The 22726-nt window shown below is 38.7% G+C and overlaps 4 protein-coding genes across 5 annotated transcripts; 1 reads left to right on the top strand and 3 right to left on the bottom strand.

Annotated features, from left to right (window-relative positions):
• The first annotated feature begins 600 nt into the window (after positions 1 to 600).
• Positions 601 to 1298, top strand: LOC119084125 (7,8-dihydro-8-oxoguanine triphosphatase-like). Its single transcript, XM_037193975.1, has one exon. It carries the CDS (start codon positions 712 to 714, stop codon positions 1276 to 1278), a length of 567 nt encoding a protein of 188 aa, XP_037049870.1. The 5' UTR covers positions 601 to 711; the 3' UTR covers positions 1279 to 1298.
• A 610-nt stretch (positions 1299 to 1908) lies between these two features.
• LOC119084465 (proton-coupled folate transporter) lies at positions 1909 to 9249 on the bottom strand. 2 transcript variants are annotated; one of them, XM_037194449.1, is made up of 8 exons: positions 9015 to 9249; positions 4608 to 4811; positions 4369 to 4543; positions 4005 to 4300; positions 3612 to 3950; positions 2314 to 2553; positions 2162 to 2244; positions 1909 to 2096 (listed from the first exon to the last, which is right to left on the bottom strand). In XM_037194449.1, the coding sequence occupies exons 1-8, from the start codon at positions 9027 to 9029 to the stop codon at positions 1946 to 1948; spliced, it is 1503 nt and encodes a 500-aa protein (XP_037050344.1). In that variant the 5' UTR covers positions 9030 to 9249; the 3' UTR covers positions 1909 to 1945. The 2 variants fall into 2 exon arrangements, with proteins under 2 accessions (XP_037050344.1, XP_037050345.1); XM_037194450.1 differs by lacking the exons at positions 1909 to 2096; positions 2162 to 2244; positions 2314 to 2553 and adding exons at positions 2688 to 2935; positions 2998 to 3080; positions 3147 to 3386 and having other exon boundaries at positions 9015 to 9244.
• Positions 9250 to 9705: 456 nt separating this feature from the next.
• On the bottom strand, positions 9706 to 11797 carry LOC119084144 (cilia- and flagella-associated protein 45-like). Its single transcript, XM_037193990.1, has 6 exons — positions 11459 to 11797; positions 10995 to 11397; positions 10858 to 10941; positions 10557 to 10793; positions 10009 to 10522; positions 9706 to 9953 (listed from the first exon to the last, which is right to left on the bottom strand). Exons 1-6 carry the CDS (start codon positions 11587 to 11589, stop codon positions 9742 to 9744), a joined length of 1581 nt encoding a protein of 526 aa, XP_037049885.1. The 5' UTR covers positions 11590 to 11797; the 3' UTR covers positions 9706 to 9741.
• A 1247-nt stretch (positions 11798 to 13044) lies between these two features.
• On the bottom strand, positions 13045 to 21166 carry LOC119084165 (ATP-binding cassette sub-family A member 3-like). Its single transcript, XM_037194020.1, has 17 exons — positions 21048 to 21166; positions 19785 to 20193; positions 18609 to 18797; positions 18264 to 18544; positions 17166 to 18200; positions 17008 to 17096; positions 16508 to 16946; positions 16322 to 16431; positions 15724 to 16243; positions 15234 to 15660; positions 14671 to 15167; positions 14434 to 14613; positions 13985 to 14342; positions 13874 to 13927; positions 13698 to 13814; positions 13444 to 13628; positions 13045 to 13376 (listed from the first exon to the last, which is right to left on the bottom strand). Exons 2-17 carry the CDS (start codon positions 20190 to 20192, stop codon positions 13196 to 13198), a joined length of 5070 nt encoding a protein of 1689 aa, XP_037049915.1. The 5' UTR covers position 20193; positions 21048 to 21166; the 3' UTR covers positions 13045 to 13195.
• Positions 21167 to 22726: the final 1560 nt, after the last annotated feature.

Below are 22726 nucleotides of genomic sequence, written 5' to 3'. Positions count from 1 at the left end.
CTGACATCTTTTTTTAAAATGGTTGACTAAGATTTACTTGTGTTTCATAAAATGTTGTGCCTATCACAAAACAGATGGCCCAGGTTTCTAAGCAATTTTGTTATTTTAAAGACAGGAGAGATGGCGTTTATAGCAAACTTTCGTGCCACTGCACATCTGATTCGGCTGTATATGGCATTACCTCCTCACTATATTTACCTTGGTAATGCCATTCAGACGCGTGGTCTAGCACGTTCGATGCCAATGACATATCTTTTTAAAATGGTTGACTACGATTTACTTGTGTTTCACAAAATATTTTAGCTATCCCATAACAGATGGTCCAACTTTCTATTTCATTTTTTGCTTTTAATGAAGGAATGAGATGGCGGACCTCCACCCTATATTTACCTTGGCCATACTCAAGGTAGGTATAGTGTAGAGGTAATACCATTCAGACGCACGGTCTAGCACATTAGTTCGATACCAATGACATCTCTTTTGTTATTGGCCGTAAAAGGCTGTCAGTGAGGTCTCTAAACGAACAAATTAAAATGAACCATATGAACACATCTATTTCACTTGAACCACTTGAAAGGAAAATATGTTATGACTTATGACAGACGGTGTGACAGATATAATCTCAAAGACAAACGATGTAAATATTTCATAATTCCGCGCATCTTTTCTTCATTCTGTCATTAACGTTAAACGACTCAAAAAGTGTTTAAAATGGAAAATAAACAAAAGAAATTGTTCACCTTAGTCTTTGTATTCGATGACGATAAGCAACGTCTGCTGCTCGGATTGAAGAAACGAGGATTCGGATTGGGAAAATATAATGGTTTCGGTGGCAAGGTCGAAGCAAACGAATCGATCGTTGACGCTGCAGCACGCGAACTGAATGAAGAGTGTGGACTTAGTGTGCGTGACAGTAATGCACTTACATTCGCTGGCATCAATTATTTCGATTTCATTGGTCATCCAGTCGTGTTCGAGGTTCACGTTTTCAAAATTCGTTTCTCAGATGTGAACGGTACCGTCACTGAATCGAATGAAATGAGACCGCAATGGTACAGGTATGACGAAATTCCATTCGATCAAATGTGGCCGGATGACAGATACTGGTTTCCGTCGCTGTTCAAAACGGACGTCAAGTTTACCGGTCGTTATTTATTTGAATCAATTGAGAGTGATGTTCTCGTTGAAGAAAATTTGGTGGAAGAGAGAAACGATACAACTGTTTTAAAGAGAAAGAATACAAATGTTGAATGTATCTCTGTAAAGTACAATAATTAAAAGCATTTTTGTAAGCTGATTAAACGGACGAGTTTCTAAAAAGCTGAGTGTGGAGCATGGTAAACAATTGGGAGAGTCTTATAGTTACACTTGATGTTTTGTGCAGACTATAAGGCAAATGCACAGAGCGAAAGAGAATCAATCCAAAGCAATCCAATCAAACAACAGCATTCGCCTTACAGGAGAGAGTTTAAGCCAATCAGATGATAGTATTTTCCTTACGGGAGAGAAGTTTACTGCTATTTGCGTTCGCCTTACAAATCCTACAAACATTTTTTACATCGGTTTTTTCCACGGCTGTAAACCTTTCCAAAGTTTACAGCCTTGGTTTTTTTTGATGAAAATAGCGCATTCGCCACAAATTTAAAGTCCGAGCCGGTTTTTAATTAGGTAAGTCATCTTTAGAGTCCCTATGTTTTTAGATCATGTTACGTCTCTTATTCTTATATCCTTTGTAGTCACCGTTGCATGCGTTCATTTCGGCCAGGAAAATTAATCAAAATTTTCTAGTACGAAATTTCTAAAGCCCGAAAGGAAATTTTTAATCTCAGCAGTACAGCAGTAAAGACCTAGTGGCTGGAAGGCCCGAACTGGTTCAGAAAAAGATTGAGATCTGGTACTAGTTCCGACTTCAGTTTAAATTTGTGTTCCAATTTCGTATAAAATTTTATATTTTCTCATTTTTATCCAATAAACTTTGGATGGTTTCTGTTCCTTCAATGTATTCGACAAGGGGTTCGCTTCGAGCTGAGATTATTTCATCCTCACACTTCGGCTCATCTTCAAATCTGAAGTATTTTTCTCCGATTTCGTATCCTCTGCAAATTTAGAATAAGAATTTGTCAAAGTAATCGTCGATCGTTTTTCGTTGCAAGTAACTTACACCATCAGCAGAAACACCACAATCTGAGTGAATAAGGTGAACCAAAAGATTCCAGCCGTTCCGCCGATGGTCAATATGTAAATCTGAAAACAGCAAATCGTTCTGTTACGAGGTTTTCCGGTCTTGCTAAAATGTCCCAACCATTTACGTACCCGAGAATAAATAACTCCACTAAAGAACTGCACCGAATTCGAGAACACTGACACCCAGGCAAACACTTTCCCCTTTTCTGACGCTTCCACCATTTTCGAGATCATCGATTTGATAATAGGTAACGCGACACAGCCAAGACTGGACACTGCACCGCCGATATAGAATCCAACGGGTGTTTCAGCCAAACCGAAAAACGTTCGGGCAATGATGTGTGATGTGGCCCCAACCATTGCGATGGCCTGTAAATTGAACATTTCATTAGCCTGACTTTTTGTTGGACTGATGAGCTGCACTAGACGTGTGGTTATGTGAATGTAAGGTGTGTATTTAGAGCCAAGACCAACAGACGTGTGGACGAGAAAAGTCAGAAGAGTTTGAGTATCAAAAATATATTTCTTTGCAGGGTTCTACACTTTAGTCCTAAGTACAAATTTCTCTTCAAATCACTAGCCACTAGAAAATCGTATGCAACAGCCGGTTGTGTACAACATTTAGATTTTCGCTTTTTCCTCAGTAGCGACCGCAGGCGAACTCGAACCACTGTCGGTAATCAATTTCTTCCCGGTTGAATCGACTTCTGGTACTTCGAGTGGTCGTCCGCGAGCCGTTAAGTGTACAATGCTAAAAAGAAATGAACACACCAGTTAAACGGTATCCATCCATCCGTCGGGCAATCAACTTACAGTATTAGCACAAAGACGGCCATTTGGGTTGCAATGGTTAAGTAAAATATGCCCGGCTGTTCACCCAACGTTGCATTGTACACCTGTTTACAGTGAAATAATTTTTAAGATTCTCATCCCCATTCGCAATATCATTACGATCGACTCACTTGCGTGTAAAGTACACCACTGAGAAATGGCACTGCATTGTCGCAGCAAGCTAGTAAGGCGAACACTTTACCACGTTCGTTCAGCGGCACCACCTTCGATGTCATTGATCTGATGACTGGACCAACCACCGGTCCTAGTCCGGATATAGCGCCTCCAACGTAAAATATCGCTGGACTGTTGGCGACACAAAAGAATACCCTTGCTACCATGTGAGCTGTAGCGCCTACCATTGCTATAGTCTAGAGAAGGTGAAAAACAATCCATTTAATTGGAATGGATGGAGGGTGACTGGACACTTTATGTTAAACGGAATCAGAAAGATCGATCACGGACCAACAATTTGGGTATTTGGTTTGAGGCGAGTGTTGTGTATGTGGTTAAAAGAGAGTGATTCAATTGGATAGCTTCCGCTGCCCCCAAAAGTATTCTAGTTAATCATTCGCTAAATTAAACAGAAGACTCACCGTGTCTCTGAATCCCAGCACTTTACTCATCAACGGTATTCCCGTCAGCATAACGATCACATAAGCCGATGACTGAAACGTTTTGAAGTCGCTGTACGTTTTCGTATCCCAATTGAATTTGAACTGAGTGTACAGATAGGTCATTGGTTTCTCGTCCCGCTGGAATGTATAGAACAGCATCGCTATCATGAACATCCATAAATATGCGCGTCGATTCATTGGTCGCCGTTTTGTCATCGTTTTCACCGACTGTATGACATGCTCCTTGTCGAAAAAGTCGGGCAGCATGCCACAGCAGCCCACCTCTGTGATCGAACGTTGCTTGTCGCTGGTTTTCCACTGTAAACAAACAAAGGTCATTACTGTCCCTTTGCACTTGATGAGAATCGTTACCTTCAACTGAAACATTGAATACAAAATTGCTGCAACCAAACAGGACGCGTTGATCGCAAACATAATAATGTACGAATGATTGACGACATTGCTGAATAAGTAGGAACCCAACGCGACTCCGATCGGCATCGTACTCAGATAACACACATCCAATATCGTGACACGTATCGTTCGGTTTTCCACGGTCGATACGTCGGATATATAAGCAAATGCAGCGGCAAAAATTGCCACATCCGCACCGGTGATAGCGCCAGGAATCGATGCTGTATAGATGATGTATTCAACTGGCCAGGTATCTGCAAAGGCGATTCATTTTCCATTAAAAATTGCGCCCAGAGCTTCTCCTACTGTAGTCGTATTGTACCTTGACTTGCATTAACCATTACCATTACGGAATAGATGAGTTTACCGAATAGTCCGAGTAGTAATGGAAGTTTTCTACCCCTACGATCAGACCAAGATCCGAGGAACAGTGCTAAAATAATCGGCACCACATGACCTGCGATGTTATTCCATTGATGGAAATTCGACACAGTTATCTATGGGTGCACGTGATGAAAGCGATTTAAATTTCCATCAATTTTCAACGGACAAAGTGTTTACCTGCACTTCTTTCTTTAGATCAACGTTGGTCGATATACCGTCGCATATTTCTTGTGTGTAATTATGGTTCACCCTGCAAGCTTTGTCCAGAAAAAAAGCCTGCTCCACCACAGACGTCAACATGAAGGCCAACATGTACAGGAACATGGTCGGCTCCACTGTTACTTTTTTGTACCATTTTTCGTGAATTACTTTTGGCGGCAACTGAAACGAATGGGAATAGTAGTTTACGTCCTTGTTTAAAACTTCTTCTCTTTTTGCCAAGTTTGGCGCTTCAGCCAAGTTCCAATTATTTACGGAAGTTGTTTTACTCAAGGTAAATATATTTACCTTGGTTTTACTCACTAATCCGCCGGGCTTAAACGCTCATGTCAAAATGACTCATTTCCCGGATGCTTAGTGAGTAAAGTAATATTGATTTGTTTGTCTATCTTGGATGATACGATGTTTTACATTTGTACGGGGTAATATCGTTTCGAGTACTTACACAACGTACTGGTTTGAAGATTTTTATTTTCACAACTCTGGCGTTTGTAGCTCGAGCCGAAGGCGAGCATCCACATAATCTTTCAACCAGTACTAGGGATGGGAGGCGTTCAAAATTATCGATAATATCAATCGAAAGAAATTATCGATAATCGATTAATCATATCGTTATCGATAATTTAATAATCATCGATAATTATCAAAATATCGAAATTCGATAATTATCAAAATATCGATATTTTGATATTTATATGAAAATTCATGATAATATACCGATAAATCGGAATATATCGATAAATATCGGATTTTCGGACCGAAATATCGATGTATCGATTTATCGATATCTTGATAATTATCAAAATATCAATAATTATCGATTATCGATATTTTTTGATAATTTTCGATAAAAAAAGTCGATAATTATCGATTATCGATAATTGATAATTATCGATAATCATTTTCATTATCGCCCATGCCTAACCAGTACGTTATTAATGTACTCTTTTGCAGTAATCGACATATAAATTCTTTAAAGAAACATTTCTCTTCCCTTCATTCAAATAAACAAATAGAAAGCCCTTCGAGCATCGCCCGAATACTCCAGAACGGTTGTATACGATGATACTGAAAATCGGTTCAACTGATTAACAAATATTGGGGGAAATTTCACTAGACTATCAGTGAGATGTTAAACTAGATCGAAATCCAACAATTCCAAAATTGTAATTCCATTAGCAGGAGATAACATATTCTCGTAAAGTGCACCTCTCAGCTGATTTTCCTCGAGTCATTCATAAAACCATAGAATTTGTTATCAATGTCTGATCGTTATTGGTGAAGTACAAGGTTACATCAGCAATATGTGAATTGTTGTTCCGTCAACCAATTGAATGGCTCCGATTAAATCTCTCAATTAAAGAGCAATTAGAAATTCTATCGAAAATCTATTGTCTGAACTGATATAGTGGCGCATGTTTACTGTATTTACAATAAAAACTATTTATAGCAAATGAAATATTCAAATTAATTGAAACAAAGTCAATTTCGTAGATAAGACTTAAATAAAAGAATTTGTGTAATTGGTGTCTAGTCTGCGACTGAGTGCCACCTGATGAACGACAACCAAGGAATTGTAATGCGTTGCTCATCATTTTGTTACATAATTCTTATAATTTTTAAAATGGGCCAGAAATATATGAGATTAACTGACAAACACTTGAGAAAAAAAATATGCCAAAGCGATAGCAATAATTTGAAAATAATTTTTTTAATTCTCAAGTAATCACAATTAACAAAGATTAATTAGTCTAAGAAGAGTAGTCACAGCTTGAGCGTGGTTGGATTGTCGGTATATAGTTGAAAAAACGAGTTTTCGTGTGAATTATGTTTATCCGAGGCGAGGCCTAAGTAATAATCTCAATCGTTTGCACGAACTACGAACCGAGAAATATATTACAAACCTAGAGTTGTAACCATTTCACTCATTTGCGCGAAAATTTTAGAGCTTTGTACATATTGTTACTGCTTTTGTTTTCCCTAAGGTCGGAAATTGCTTATAACAAACCCCTTGGGATGAAAAGTAAATTGACTTTATGCTCAACAGTATGTAAATTCCATTGCATAGCTCGGTCTAAAAATGAAAAGTCCATTTTTCGCGTGTTTGTTAACCTCGACTTCGCCTCGGATCATTTTGACACACACGAAAACTAAACTTTTCATCTTTTTACCCCTTGTTATGTAATAGTATTTTGTTTGCGTACCTGCGGGAAGATTTGCTTACTCACGAGGGGGAATCCCTCAGCTACGCCTCGATCGGTAAATTTCAAACTAGAAGTACCATTTCCATCATTTGCTTCATTAGTTGGTAGGTTTCTTTGCCGGTTGATCGAAATGTTGGTTTGTTTACATAGTCAAAACCAAAACAAATTTGTTCTTCTATTGTTGCTTATGCCACGATAGTCCACGTAAACAAACCAACGATTTGCTATTTGCTCCATTGCATTGGTAAGTAATGTACTTAATAGTAAGAAAACTAACTATTAAAAGATTTTGACCCTGCAGATCATATATAATTTTACAGGCTTATGAACAGTAAAGTGCACTTAACGTCACTATTTGTGACAGTGAAAATGCACTTACAATACCCTCTCCGAAACACCGAAATGGTTAATCGAGACGTAATATTTCCAACACAAAAAATGAAGTCGTTGCTTCATTTAATTTATTTTTAAAAGTGTAAAGTTTTCTATGACAGAATACAATGTACAGTTTTACCACCTTAATTTTCCTAGTTTGGTTGCTAGAGAGGGTATTGGCACTTACCAAGCAAAAAGCAAATAAAGTAACTTACGTAAATGCTTGTAAGTTATTGTTCTGGTTTGTGTGATTACTACACTTCCCTTCGACTCGTTCCGCAAAGCTCACACTTGCTAAAACAACAAATTTACAAGCAAGGACTATACTATTTTGTATCTTGTGTGAAGGACTAGAATTTGATTTTTCTTTATTTGAATTTTAATGTTAACGGAATCAATGATGCTAATTATGGGCAATGGATTCGTTCTCTTGCCAAAAGTCGGCGTTAAAACATCTCTTGATTTTTTCCTTTCTAAAATATCTGCTTGGAACTACATTGAGTTAAGCGAATAATTTTATATATTTGAATGATACTTGAGCGACTGATAAGTAAGTTTAATAAGACGGAGTTTCCGAAGCAATCAATTTTATTTTAATCTTTAAAGAGTAGAAGGGGGAAGAAGCACGATTTCATTGTATCTTAGGCGTTTATATTTACTCGATTTTATTTTTGTTTCAATATTTTTCCATTCCATAATTCGATTTCATTGTGCCTTTACGTTGCATTTCATTTTGAAAAGAGATGTTTTTTTATTCAATACATGGATAATTCAAATTGTGTGCACGCTGCATTAATAGGGGGTCAGACCAAAGCGTGTCCTTCATACATTTTTAACATTTTCCCTGTGTATTTTTCATGCTAGTAATGCTAGTAATTACCTAAAAATGCTGATGTAAATCGATTCATATTGCTTTCTATAAGCCGTCTCAGTAAAATTTCCCGTGTTTTATTGCTTGGTACTAGTATACTATAGCAGCTCTAACAAAGTCAGGCGTATACGGGGTTTTTACCAAGAGTGTAAAATTTGGGGAGGTCATGTAAGTTATGACAACTTTACATACTCACATCCTCTAACAGAGGAAATTCTTCATCGAATTGTTGCTGAATAGTTTTCAATTTCATTTACAGACGACGGTGATTCTACGAGAATATTTTCAATTATAATGTGCATAACTGAACTGTCGTTGTAACGTTGAAACATAAATACGTTACAATGAATTTTTTGTGCTCGGAGTCTGGGCTACTCACCCTACCTAGACCTTTTCGTATCATATGCAACTAAATTGATTAGCCGAATTTAACAGAGTAGCTAAACATAAAGTACAGAACTTTCCTTAAGTGACTTCGTCGATCCTCAATATTTCACTTGATTGAACATTTGCAATTGGAACTTCAATTCCATTAAACCTACCACATTCTTTGGAACAAAATTTTGATTCTGATATACTCTACCCTACAACGCATAAAAGCCTTACAAACCTCACAAACCGGTTTTTTTCGTGTAAAAAACCTGTTTGTAAGGTTTTAATACGTTGCAGGGCAGTACTGGTATCCCACTGACCGAAAAACACAAGAAATTGTTTGAGTTTCAAATTTAAAACTTAACGAAAGACGCGGAATTAGCGACAATTATGTTCTTAACCACCAATATATGCAACATATAAATAAGTGAAGAAGTCTTAAAGTGGTTCACTTCAAAGAAAATTGCTGATGATGCAATTGGTAAGCTAGTTTCAACACACAATAATAACATTCAATTGACAAAATGCATTCATTTAACTTACTTGGTTATCACTCATTGTTCATCCAGTGTCAATGTAAATTTATTTATTTTCAGAATTTTGTTTTTCTCTATTATGAGTTTATTCAAACTCTCCACTCACTTGCACTCACTTCATCACACAACATACCATTTCTAAGTAACTAATTTGACTGATCGGATAACAACAAAGTTATCAGCCTAAATAGACTGCAAGATGGTGCCGTATACACATGTGTTGTTCCGACAGCTGATATGAGTAAGGAACGTCACGGTGATGTTGTTGTGTAATGATGAATGAGTGAATAGATGGACTGGTTGACAAGACCTATTATTGTAGTCATATCCGAATAACAACAACGATCCGAATAGGAAACGAAAATTCACGATAAGCAGCGGAAAGTAATCCGATTTCGGCTCGGGGGTTTTCCTACAATTTTTGAAAAGATATGAGTTGCTCTGTTAAAGCGCTACGATTCCCTTTTACCACCGGAAAATTGCTTGTTACAACCAGAACACAAAAGCTATGGTAACCCTCAGTAAAACGACAGATACAATCATACATTAGATAACCTAATGGTTATATAGTGCGCATGACGAATGCTCAACGAAACAAAAACAAAACATTTTAGGTCTCTCCACTTATTGTTCGTTAAGTTTTCATAATCTCTTTGCAGAATAGAAGAATCGTGTTGTGCAGTTTGAACGAATTGTGATGCGGATTAAAAGGATATTTCTTTATTAGCGGGCGATCAAGTGGTTGACTGTAATTGTCTCTCGCAACCTTTCACAAATTTTTCGGGAATTTTGGCTTCTCTCATTCCGTTGATCTTAGCTTTGATAATCGTCTGAATATTTTTCACACGTTCCCTTTCCTTTTCCTGTTCGTTTATAAACTCAATGCGTTCTCGTCGTTGCTTCTCTTTTTTTTCAATTTGCTTCTGTTTCATTTGGTTGGTAATTTCTGAAACGAAAAATTGTTTTGTTTTCTACCAATGAAATCAATTCAGCCAATTTACCGATCCGATATTTTTCCTGTTCCTTCAGACTCTTTTCTCGTTTTTCCTTTTCCTTCGCTTCCTCAAATTTCAGTTTCTCCAGTGCAATGTCGAATTCCATTTTGTCTCTGGTCAGTTCAATAGCTTTCGCTTTCTCGAGTTCTTTGAGCTGGGCAGCCCGGACACGTTCCAGCTCCTTTTCCAATGCTTTCCGTTTGATTGCCGCTTCCTTTTCTCTACGTCGAAATTCGCGTTCCTTTTCTTCTTGATTCCGTCGAAGATTCATTTCTTCCCGTTCGTTTTTCGTATCGAGCATTTGCGTTTGCAACTTCAGCAATGCATCGGCTTCCCGTTGCTGTTGCTCCAATTTCAATTGTCTTTCACGCAAAACTGCCTTGTCTCGCGCCTGCTTTGCACGCATGTATTCCTGAGATTTCATGTCGGCAATGCGTTGCTCCTCGAAGGCAACGTTTTTTAAATATTCGCTCAATTCCTTAAACTTTTCTAATTCCTCTTTGATCTTCTGTTTCTGTTTCTTGCGCTGTCTCTCTTGCATCGTCCATTTCGGCATTTGTTGCAATTATTGCCTTTGTTATCTTTTTCGCTTCTTCTTCGATGCGTTCAGCTTCCAACAATTTGGCCAGCTCCCGTTGATGTAATTGCACCTTCAGCTCTTCAGCGACTTTAGCATTGTGAATCTTTTGCTTCATTTCATTGATATCGACTAATTTCAGCGCTTTGTCTCGTTCTTCCAGCATCATTTTGTCTAAGCGATTATCTTCTTCGCGAATTTCCCTTTCGATTTCCTATTTTGGAGAAAAATGTTCACATAAAAATGGTAGAAACTAATTCGATAGAACAGGGTCGTACATATTTTTCGGCTATTTGAGCATCCCGTATCACGTGACATTTTGTCGCCAATATCAAGCGGTTCGCTCTCTGTATTTCTTCGGTCTAAGAAAATTCTTAAATTTTAAAGAGGAGCGCAAAATGGAGTGCTGGCTAACCTGTTCATGTTGTGCTAGAAATGCTCGATCCAAAATTTTCCCACGTATGCTCTCACTCTCTGGTATGTCACTGGCACATTTTCGCTTCTCCTCTTTCATTTTATCCATTTCTTTCATCAACATTTTCCTCCGTTCACACTCTTCTTCCAATCGCTTTTTGTTGACTTCATATTCCCTCACTCTGGCCAGTCTCTCTTTTTCCGAATATTCGTTGCCCTCTGTTTTCATTCGATGTATTTCTTTAGCCGGAAATATGCTCGGATGTGCTACTGGCGGAAGCGGAACCAAAAGATCTCTGACATTTTCTTGCGATATAATTTTCAGCAATTCATTTCGATCGGAACATTTTTCACGCTTCAGATGAATGGAACGGCCATTGATTGTTTTTTCACATTTTGATGGTCTAGGGGTAAATTTTCTTGATAATTATAAAAATTCAATCGATCTATTTGTCACAACGTTACGGATGCATTGAATAAGTGCCTGGAAGAATCTGCTTATCCGGTTGCTTATTTACTTTGTAGGTAGAACCTTCCTTGACGAAATTTTTCGCGGTGTTTCGAGATGAAGCTGATGCAGTTTTTGATCGTCTCATTGTGAGTAAAATACGGGTAAATGCTTTCCTTGTTACGTTATAATAATTACTCAGCCACGAAAAATGTTTTGCTTAAAAATATATTGAACAAATAGAACGGATGTTGCTATAGCAGCATATTTATTGTGTATATTATGTATATAGTCACACGTAAAAAAATGTGTGCAATGCGTGTAAGGTAGTTTATTTATGACTATAAATATTGGAATATTGGAAAGACTTTAGTTGTTTTACCAGCCGACTAAGCCTTATAATAGTACATTATGTAACTGCTTATAATCCCACGTGTCAAAATAACAATTTGCAAGCACTTACATACTATATTTTATCTGATAGTGCGAAAAACCACTTTCTCTCCCTGTAAAAAAGACACATAACGTCTACTTTACGTCTCCGTTTTTCGCGCTAGCAGATAAAAGTGTTATTGTCTCAGTATTGTATTAGGGGAACGGACAATTTTCGTGAAGATTCTCTGTTTTTCAGCTGATCCAAACAAAGTTTGTTGAACAAACACTCAAACGGTTTATAAATATACCGCACGCGTGCGTGTATCAGCTTGAACCGTTTAAAAAATTAAAAACAGTTTTGATTGCATGTGAAGCAAATTCATGCTGAAATTTCACTTCCTCTGACTGTGGAAATTCTTGAAAATTCTCGAAATCCTCAAAAAAAAAATTGGTAAAACATTTTTGGTAGTGGAGTTGCGTCACGCCCGCTTACTAACGTGCGAGAAACTACCAATTTCTGCAATTTCCTTGTATTTTTGTCAATTCAACACTCCATATAGGGTGATTGAACCAACCCCCAAAAAAGTTTATGAATGAAAGAACAATAGGTGTCCGAGGACTCATTCTTGTCCGAGGATTGGTATAATCACCCTACCCATTTTTGCTATTTCTGAAATAAAATTTTCACAGTGGCTTTTTAATCCGTGCAGCGCGTTTGGGCGTACGTGTCTTTTCGGAAGCGAAATGATAAAAAAAAAAATATTTTTGGATGTTTGCTAACTTTTTGCGACATTATCTCCTAGTCTAGGACTTCGATTGTATCGTTACTTTCACAGTTATATTTAATCCGTAAATCGCTTTTGGGCTTATGCGTCTTTTAAGCAGGCTCTAAGATTGGGAAACTTATTGTTGTATACCCTTCATATACCCATGAAAATCTGTCTATTTCCGGTGAACTATTTCACGATATCCGCACCAGAATTATCCAAAATAAGCTGATTTTCATATCAAAATTACTAGCAGCTTCATCTATGATCTTTGAATGGAAGTGCATTCATACATACCTGTCCCGGATTTCAAGATATAAATGTTTGTCCTTACTTCATTAGAATGGCTAGCTCGCCGTGTACGCTCAACAGTGCAATTGAAGGAAAGAGTCTGTTCCTGATGATACTGTCTCCAAACAAATACATACTTTGTCTTGATTCCCGAAAGAAAGATCCATGGATGACGTCACAACATATAAATTTATTAATGTGCAAGAGGCCATGCCACAAGTCTAATTCATTAATATCTACCGACAATAACAATCCCTTTCTCTTTTGGATTTCCTTACACTTAACTTTTGATTTACAAAAAATAAATTAAACAAATTTCCATCAGTCGCTTATTCGCTGGTATTTTGTGAAAAACAGAAAAACTTGCTCCAATGATGTCTGACCCAACGAATAATCCGAAATCGACAATCTATCTTTGGCATCTTCCATCATTCCAAACATATCTGACCATTGAATGTTAGCGGTTGGAATGTGATAAGTCAGCATGTCCATGTACTGTTCCCTGTTGGATAAACAAACGAAAAATTCGGAAATCTGTTCGGCATACCACCATACCAATCTCATCTTACTTCAAAATGGCATTGGTAAAATTGGAATTGACAAAATCTTTAACTTCATCAATTTGCTGCTCCGAAGGATTGATGGTGGAAGTTTCACGCTTGATTTTAATGGTTAGGAAGAATCCTTCCGAAAATTTGTTCTTTAAATGCTGAGTGCTGCCCAGACACTTAAATTCACCATTTACCATGATCGCCTGCACGTTAGAGGACAGTCAAATTGTTGGAAAAATTGGGGAAAATAGATTTGACAAAAAAGAATTTACCAGACGGGTACACAAGACTTCACACTCTTCCATGCTGTGTGATGTCAGTACAATCGATTTGCCAGACTTCATGGCTTTGATGACCATGTTCCACAATTGACGACGGGCGCCAACATCCTAACAAGATCAGTATTATCAGTCTACACATAATTTCAAGCGTTTTCGATTTTATTTACCATTCCGCTGGTAGGCTCGTCCAAATAAATGATACTCGGATTTCCTATCAAAGACTACAATAACAAAATCAGTGATTTACGGTCTGGGAAGGCCAAACATTTCCGTCTTACCAAAGCTGTGCTAAGTTTACGCTTGTTTCCGCCACTGTACGCCGAAATGCGTTTGTCCAGATGTTTGGTGAAAGCCAATTCCATGGCCAGTCGCGTCGAAATCTCATCGATTTCGTCTGTCGGAATGCCTCGCAAGAGAGCGAAAATTCGCAACGTTTCCCGGCCAGTCAAATCATCGAACAAAGCATCGAATTGCGGACAATAACCGATTCTCTGGTGTACTTTGTTCATGTCCGATTTGATGCTGATGCCCTCAACCCAAGCTTCGCCGGATGTTATGGTTTCATCACCAGTTAACATCTTGAACATGGACGTCTTCCCAGCACCATTCACTCCGAGCAGACCAAAGCATTCGGATCTACGGGTGGAAATGGATGAAATGATGACAGAAGTGTTCGCAGATTCGGGTCATCTCGACGACATAGTCAAATACTTTTTTGTTTTCTTACTTTTTAACGCCGACGCAAATCTGATTCACGGCCAGTATGTTCCCGTAGAATTTTGTAAAATCTTTTACAATGAGATTGTTACTGCTATCAGCATATGCAGTGATCGACCGGATTTTATTCTTTTCATTCATCACGTCGGAGTCAACAGTGCCGTCTTCTGACTCCGGTATATCCTTGCGACTAAAAGTATTCAATCTGCATTAAGCCCGGGTATCCGACAATGATGTTAAAACTTACCGATTGATGGCTCTCAATTTGAAATACAAATTCTGCAGCCATCGGAATTCGATGACAAATAATATGACAAAGCTGACGACACCGATAACGAATAGTGCCACCAGCTGCACACCGACACCACTCTCACTAAAATCGAAAAAGTTCTGTTCGCAACACGACTTCTTCACATCGCAAATCAATTTCAAAGTCGGATCGATTATGTTGCCGCTACAATCAATAAGAACACTGTCGCAGAGACCGGCCACACCGACAAGACTGCACTGCGGAAAGTAGTCGCATTGTGTGTTGCAAATGTTGATGGTAGATTGTTTCATGTACAAATTGTTGATTCCTCGAGCCAGTGAATAATGCGGAAAGATTAGGAACAGCCAGCCGAGGGGTTCGGCGATGTATTGAAGTCCCAATGTTTCGTTGTTGAGTATGAAAAATGCCATGTAGGTGAAAACGCCGGAAACAATGTAGCCGATGGAGAGTCGAACGAGTCCAGTTGACGGAATCTGTCGATTGCAAACGTTATGCATTAACTGGCTGATCTAACTTAGATCCTATCGACTGAATCTCACATCAAACATGAATGAGCAAATGTAAGTGAACGGAAAAGCAGCAAATCCGAACAGAACCAAAATGGCAAAGTTCCTGCCCAACTCTTCGGCTGTGCTGAACGCATCCTGTTGGTATGCTGCCAATACGGCAATTAAAATCACGGAAATGAGAACGAATATCACATAGTCGACGACGAAAGCAGTAAACCAGAAGATAATTTTGTTCACTCCACTAACGAATTGCAGTAGCTTCGCCCGACTAACACGTTCTTTGATGTAAAACACGACGTACATCGCAGTCACGAAAGCCATCGCGAAACCGATGTTGAAGGCAACATTAAATCCTGAATTGTTTCCAATGTACAACTGAGCCATTTTTGAATCTTGAGTATATGGCAACGGCTTGTTTACCAGATTGATAGCCCTGGTTGCATTTCCTGATACACTCCTAATGAGAATTCAATGAGCTATACTCACCGAAAGCTTCAAAATTATTGCAAAATTGACTCACTTCAAAATCGCATTGTTTATGGTGTTGATAGCTAGCGGTGCCGTGTGGTAAGCTTGATTGTTGAACCATGCCTCAATTGCTGTACCATTGAAGGTCACACCGACCATAAACTTTAAGTTAGTGTCGGACAACGAATTTTGGTATTGTGCCAGAATGCCGTCCTGGAAGTCATCGCTCGTAACGTGCAGCGAGTGAACACTTGGCAGTCCGTTGATGATGTTCTCGTAATTCGTAGAGATACTTTCGATCAATGATCCACTAGCCAGTGTTCCGCGTGCCACTGTCGTAACCGTCTGCAAATATTCGCCGAACGAAATTGGTAACTCCGGCAAATCTTTGTCGCCGGTGTTCATCTGTTCCGTTAACATTGTGATGACGATAAATAGTGCCGGGATGACAAATTGCAGCAGCAGTAGAATGTAATTTCGAATGGAGTAGAGAACTTTTTTGGTGACCATGGCCCTGATTTGACTCCATTGCAGTTGGAATCCGGTAACGAGCCTTGACTCGTCCTTTGTCACTGAAAATAAAATTTGAGAATTATCCTTTCTGATCGAGTCGACAATTCTTTCGAGATGAAATTCATCGATTGCCTTACACTCAATGGTTGAATGGAAACCATTTCCATCATCATGTCCATTGTTATCACAATCTCCATTCAATTCTGGTTCCGGAGACTCTGATATAGGGTTCGTATCCGTTCCCACTCTGTAACAATAAAAGCGTAACATTCGAACCATTAGACCATTTCAGTCATTTTAAGCATCAGTCATGCCATTTTTACTTTAAAAACACTTCCTCCATTGTGGTAAGCGAAACACCGAAACTAGTAAGATTCAGCTGAGCCGATTTCGTTTCAAGATCAGCAAAAATTGTTCGAAATTGGCTTACGAACTCCTCCTTCAACACATACGTTAGTTCAGATCCAACGTTGGTTTCAACGGCTATTCCCGGAATGTGACTCGCCAAAAGGCTGGTGACTTTACTTGGATCACAATCAGCGGCTTTAACGCAAACAAGCCGATAACCGACTCCGAACTTCTTCTTCAAGAAAAACGACGAGCCAACGGTTTTCAAATCCCCATCGGCCATTATAGCGATACGATCGCCGAGTACATCTGCCTCGTCCATGAAGTGAGTGGTCAACAGAATGGTTCGACCTTTCTTTTCTTGAATTAGAACGTCCCAAAGCGCTCGCCTAGCTGCAGGGTCCATGCCACTAGCTTCAGAAGTAGACAATTTTGAAATTTTATTTAGAGATTCCGAGAAATTCTGATAACTTACTCGGCTCGTCGCACAAAACAATTTTCGATGAACCGCACAAAGCAATACCCACAGAGAGTTTCCTCTTCATTCCTCCGGATAAAGTTTTACTGGTTTTCGGAAAGATAGGTTAATTTGCAGAAAAATCAATTACAAAAAGTAGATCGCAAGTTTTATACCTCTGTGCATTCAATTTCGGCGTCAACTCCAACAGATTTACATACTTTCGAATTTGTTCGTCCACATCAGCCTGCTTTTTCATTCCCTTCAACTTGCTGAAAAATACAATGTGCTCTTTCACCGTCAGTTCGTTAAATAGAACATTGTGCTGTGGACACATTCCAAGCGAGCTTCGTATTGCATTCATGTCAGTTCGGATGTCGCTTCCTTTGATGTAAGCTGTTCCGGAAGTGGGTTGATACAGGCCGGTGAGCATCGACATTGTCGTACTCTTACCAGCACCATTGTGACCAAGGAGCACAGTTATTTGATCTTCATACATGTTCAATGTCAGGTTATTAACGGCAACTTTTCTGGCGTAGACTTTCCGCAATCCTCGCACTTGAATCCCTGCGACTTGTCCGTGCGGTTCCGCTTCAAACTCGGAATTATCTTTATGCAACGAATCCAGATCGATGGGGGCAGCGTTTACTTTACCGGTCCAAAATTTCGCTGTGAATGGAAAGTAGAATTTCTCCGGCACTCCGAACTCGCCTGGCTTAATCTTTTCCACGTATAGAGCGATTAGCATTTGGATTGCTGATGCCAAAATAAACATGACCATAACCGCTCCCAGCGTAAGATTGTTATCGGGAGAAACGGTTGAAAAGAGATTGTGCCATTGAATGCCAACGCCAGCAGTTTCGTACTGGCTCATGACGGCGAATCCGAATCCCATACCGGAATTGCATAGCAATGAAGAAGCTAATTTTGCACTGAGTGCAGCGTCCTTGTTTTGACCGATTAAGTTGTATGGAAGAAGCAGCACAAACCACATAATCGCTCCGACAATACTTGCTATGTTTGCCTTGTTAAAGAAAGTGGAGAACATAAAACTGTAGGTGACTGCTGCCACGGAATATAGGAAAAAGAATATCCAAACAATCAGCCAATTTGAGTGAGTAAACACTGCCAGTCCTTTCGTCAATTGAATTTTGAACATGACGGTCAGTACGGTAATGATGACCACTTGGAACAACATGCACTTGGTGAACCTGTTCAATTGTAATCATTTCTTTAAATTCACCCCGGAGGATTGATTTTAATAATGTCAATACCAAGCTATCCAGTGCATATAAGAGGGTAGTCCCATAATTTTCATTGTTTCTTTCAATTGCAACTCCTTTTCGACCGTAATGTACTTGATATTGTTGATGCAGTTGTAAAGGAAAGCGATTAAAAACAGAAACGGAAATGCAAACTCCAAAACGAAACCGATGATGTCTTCGATATAGGGCGGATACGGAAAACGTTGAATGGTAACATCTGGAATATCACCGGGTGTCACCTCTTGGATAATTTGCCGTTCGATTAGATTTTGTAGAGCAATGAAGCCTTGCTAAAATAGGTCACACTTTACTAAAATATTATTCGCTGTGCGTTGGTATAATGAATTAGTATACGGGAATATAGCCGGGAGGCTCACCGCCATCGTTGTCGTCTTTATTACGTGGTCCAATGGTAAAATCGCTGCCGAGTTTCAAATTCGTGGCCCAATTAGTGAAAAAACCATTAGCAACTGTTGTGTTTTGCCTTAATTCAGCAGGAAATCGCAATGCGTAATTGATGATGAATGGTAATTGGTCGATTGACTATGAAGAGATCAATATGCAGTGCATCGAAAACACATTCAACAAATCGTTTTTCCGTGGGACACGGTAAGTTATGGTTTTAGTGTATCACCTTCGGTAACAGCCCACGGTGAGCTTGCAAATTTTTTTATTCGACCTCCCGTGGACATGAAATGTTTTTAGAGGTTTTTGTAGAGGGTAAGAGTTACATAACAAGAAAATATTTCGATGGGAAAATTTTTATAGATCGATTTTTCGTTTTTTTTTTGGGACCTGCAAGAAGCTTCAGGAAACCTATCATTCGCCAAAAAAAGCCCTTTTACCATGCGTTGGGAAAATAATCAATTATTTGGACAATCTAAGTTGACAAAATTTAATGTTTGTGCCTTCAACTGTACCGAAGGCCAATGGGTAAAAATGTAGCAAAATCTTGGCCTCCACTCGTTCCGCCAACATTCACACTCAGATATTTAACACACTGACTCACACATTCAAACTCGTGTAATAATGACTGACTTGCTTGACCAAGATTGTAATATATCTCAATTTCCTCAAGTGCGCAAAGTTTACCCACCTCAAATGCACTACTAAAACTTAAAAATGATATTTACAAATCACAAATCAATTGTTCGGGTCTATTATTGGCTTGGTGTGGGTGCAGTTAGATTCAATCTAATCTGTTATTTTCGGCCGAGACAATACGATTGTTTATTTTTTGATCAGACGGCAAGCACATCATTAGCATAACTATCAACTTCATTTTTTTCTTCTGATCTAAGTGATAATACCTACAAACTGATGGATTATTTCGTGTACTTCATTTGTTAAAACGCGGATTTTGCTATACAAGAGCTAGAGCACCTAAACAGCTGACCTAAACAGATGTCAGAGTCGACTTAAAGACTACGAAACAAAACAAATATGAACCACTAGCAGCGTTCCGCAGGCCGAGAAACATGAGGAATTTGTTTTTCACAAAACCTCAAACCATCTGATTAATTCAATTACCTGCAATCCATCCTCAAATTCTACACTTGCAAACGGCTGCCTAGTCTGAGCCGCATTCAGTAACTCCAAAGAATTGGGTAATCCAACGACGGGCGACGTGAAACCGAGTTTCTCCGACACATTGCCAACGATCCGTTCCAGTACCGGATTCGTCGGAGAATAAAATAGTTGATGGTTCACATCACCATTGAACCATGTCGAATCCGGAATGTTGACCGCCGATACCGGTTCGTATCGCTTGGCTTCGTCGAATTCCTTAATATCGACTAAACCTCTGATAACGATGAGCAAAGCGCAAACGAAAATAGGTAGTAAAACTTCGAAAATCGTCTGGATTGGATGACGAATCTGAATGATCCAATTTTTCCAAGACAATAGCAAAAACTTGTCCCAGGCTGTTGCTGCCATTCTGAATAAACAAAGAGAAATATTCATTCATTGCCATTTTCACATGAAGATCGTTGGTTGACGAATGTATGTTTGACCCATTCGGTACACTGAAACGAGTGCTTTAACCGAGTGGAAAGAAATAGAAGTGTTCGCACCGAGATAGGAAAAGTCGACTTTCTCAGAAAGTCTTTCTGAGCAGCAGTCCTCGCTCCGCTCGTATAAAAAATTAGGACGTGTTCTAAAAATAGTTATTTTGCGCTTGAAGACTGAAATTCGACGGATTTCGACACGCAAACTATGATCGAAAAGTTCAAGTTTTCTGTACGTCTTAGTACTTTCTAAGTCCGAAAATGGATTTTCATATATTTTTCCGGTTGCGATCCGAAATGGCTGTAGAGTGATGTTGTTGTGGTTTCGTTTCATTTCAGTTTTCAAGCGCAAAAAACGTCGTTTGTGACTCGTGATGAAAGCTGAATTTTTCATCACTCGTAACAAAATGTTCTATTTGACAACGCAGGCGAGAAAATAGTCATTTTCTCACCTCTGTTAAAACTTTGGTAGTCTTTTTCGCGAAAAACGTTAAGCTGACCTCAGGAAAAAAAATTATGAAATTTCATTTTCTCGAGTGACAACACTATGCAAACGAAATTTCCAACTTTTTTTTCTCACTCGGTGAACAAATAACCATTCCTAACCACAGACATGTTTATCGTTTACTACATTACTGTTCCGAACTACTGTAATGAATAACTGAACGAAAAGTAACTTGAACTGATGTAACCGACACTCTTTATTGACAGTCTTTAAGTAGTTCTGGTATGACTTTATTATTTTTATTGTTCAGTCCAAATAAAAGATGAATCATCCACATACCTTTACACAAGATAAAGTCGACAGTCGATTAGTCGTATATGTTGTTTTCGGCTTTTCAGCGATGTTGAACCGCGTAAAAGTCAATCTATACTGGGCTCAATTGTTCTGTTTAATCGCTCTATTGTACTGTTCGCAAAATATTCGCTTCATATCTTTATCAGCAATTAATAAATTGAGATAACGAAGTGACTATACTACAGTCAACGTCATTTTCGCGGTATAGTATATGATTTGGGAACCAATATCTGGTTTGTTTTTTAATCTTCAATGATTTATTGGCACAACAACGATTGATATGTGCTATGCGCGGAATATTAAAGTAATTAATTCGGTTTTTAGTGCGTTCACGGGATCTACACTTTTTTGTGATTAGAAGTTTTGTTGTGAATGTAACATAAACGGTGTTCCGTGAAACGAAATTTCAGCTCGAAATCTAGAGAACTTTTCTTCAAGAGTGATATCGCCAAAACATCGAACAAAATCAGACATTTTGGGACAAGGTGTCGCTGATTTTATTGAGTTATAGCTCATTCGATTCGTTGAACTGATGCGAGTAGAACGTAGTACTACGTTTGATGAAATTTATTTTGTTGTCGACGATCGAGGTAGTGAAGTAAGGGTCTGCCAAAAGGGGCCCAATATCGTTTTTTTGCTCGAGTGAAACAAAAAACGGGAAAAAAACTTTTTTAGCTACGTTTGAAGGTCTTGAAGAGACGCAAAATTAGAGTATACTTACCACCAGGTCCATGTTCACCTGACGGTGATATTAATGACTTTAGATGAAAACATAGCTAACGCGGACCCGTACGAAACACCTATTCGTATCAAAAGCCTTTATTGTGAAACTCTTCATTTCTCTTACTTCATTTTCTTCTCTGCTGAAAAGCTATTCGCGCTTTAAAATCACTTGAATTATCCACTCTTTGCCTTGCAAATAAATTGCCGTAGGCAATATAGACAGCCCCGTACGAAGTCAAATTTCATAAATTCCTATTTAAACAGCTATATTTACCTATATTTTCCTATAAATAAACATTCCACAAATGAATTTGCTATTATATAGCTCTACATGCCTGTATATTGCTCAATATAGCTGTATATAGATATATATAGAAGTCCACATATGGGATTCCTAAACCCCCCCACACATAACCAATTACTTCTCTGTTAACAAAAACTATCTAAGTACAAATTTTACCACTTTATATCGTTTTACTAAAATCCAATATGGCCGCCGGCAACCATTTTGTTAGGAGACCGGAAATAGTACCGACGCTTTACATTCGTTAATACCTTTCAAACAAAAAAAAAATCATGAAATTCGGTCAAAATTTACTCGAGATATTGTCAAAATACACCACGTTCACTGTACTTCCGAGTAGCCAGATAAGAGCTCACTCCAAGAGACCTAGCTCACGCTCCGGAGAACATATTTTCATAAAAAAAAAATTCCCTGATTGGTACGGTCAATACCTATCTAATAAAGCTAAAACAGACGAAATATGTTCAAATGTGGCCGACCTACAAGCAAAAACTGCTTGCCGCCCTGTGCCTGTTCCACACCAAGGGGTCTAACTCACGAGTCGGTCATCCGATTTCCATAAACTTTTTTTTTGTCGATCGGTATTGTAAATACCTTTTATTTGACGTATCACGTACAAGTTTAACGTTTAAATGTC

Source organism: Bradysia coprophila, unplaced genomic scaffold (assembly GCF_014529535.1).
Source record: "Bradysia coprophila strain Holo2 unplaced genomic scaffold, BU_Bcop_v1 contig_732, whole genome shotgun sequence".
Classification (NCBI taxonomy): domain Eukaryota; kingdom Metazoa; phylum Arthropoda; class Insecta; order Diptera; family Sciaridae; genus Bradysia; species Bradysia coprophila.
This window is presented reverse-complemented; position numbering and strand designations above follow the sequence as displayed.

Bases quoted from the DNA above. Each gene is read 5' to 3' on its own strand.
- LOC119084165 (XM_037194020.1), bottom strand. From the start codon at position 20,192: ATGGCAGCAACAGCCTGGGACAAGTTTTTGCTATTGTCTTGGAAAAAT. The intron at 16,244-16,321 runs GTAAGGCAATCG...TTTTATTTTCAG, and splicing joins TTTCCATTCAACCATTGAGT to TGACAAAGGACGAGTCAAGG. The intron at 14,343-14,433 runs GTAAGAAAACAA...TTCCACCCGTAG, and splicing joins ATTTGCGTCGGCGTTAAAAA to ATCCGAATGCTTTGGTCTGC.
- LOC119084465 (XM_037194449.1), bottom strand. The intron at 4,544-4,607 runs GTAAACACTTTG...GTGCACCCATAG, and splicing joins ATCTAAAGAAAGAAGTGCAG to ATAACTGTGTCGAATTTCCA. The intron at 2,097-2,161 runs GTAAGTTACTTG...CTAAATTTGCAG, and splicing joins GTGGTGTTTCTGCTGATGGT to AGGATACGAAATCGGAGAAA.
- LOC119084125 (XM_037193975.1), top strand. From the start codon at position 712: ATGGAAAATAAACAAAAGAAATTGTTCACCTTAGTCTTTGTATTCGAT.
- LOC119084144 (XM_037193990.1), bottom strand. From the start codon at position 11,589: ATGAGACGATCAAAAACTGCATCAGCTTCATCTCGAAACACCGCGAAA. The intron at 11,398-11,458 runs GTAACGTTGTGA...ATTTACCCCTAG, and splicing joins GGCACTTATTCAATGCATCC to ACCATCAAAATGTGAAAAAA. The intron at 10,942-10,994 runs GTTAGCCAGCAC...GAATTTTCTTAG, and splicing joins TTCTAGCACAACATGAACAG to ACCGAAGAAATACAGAGAGC.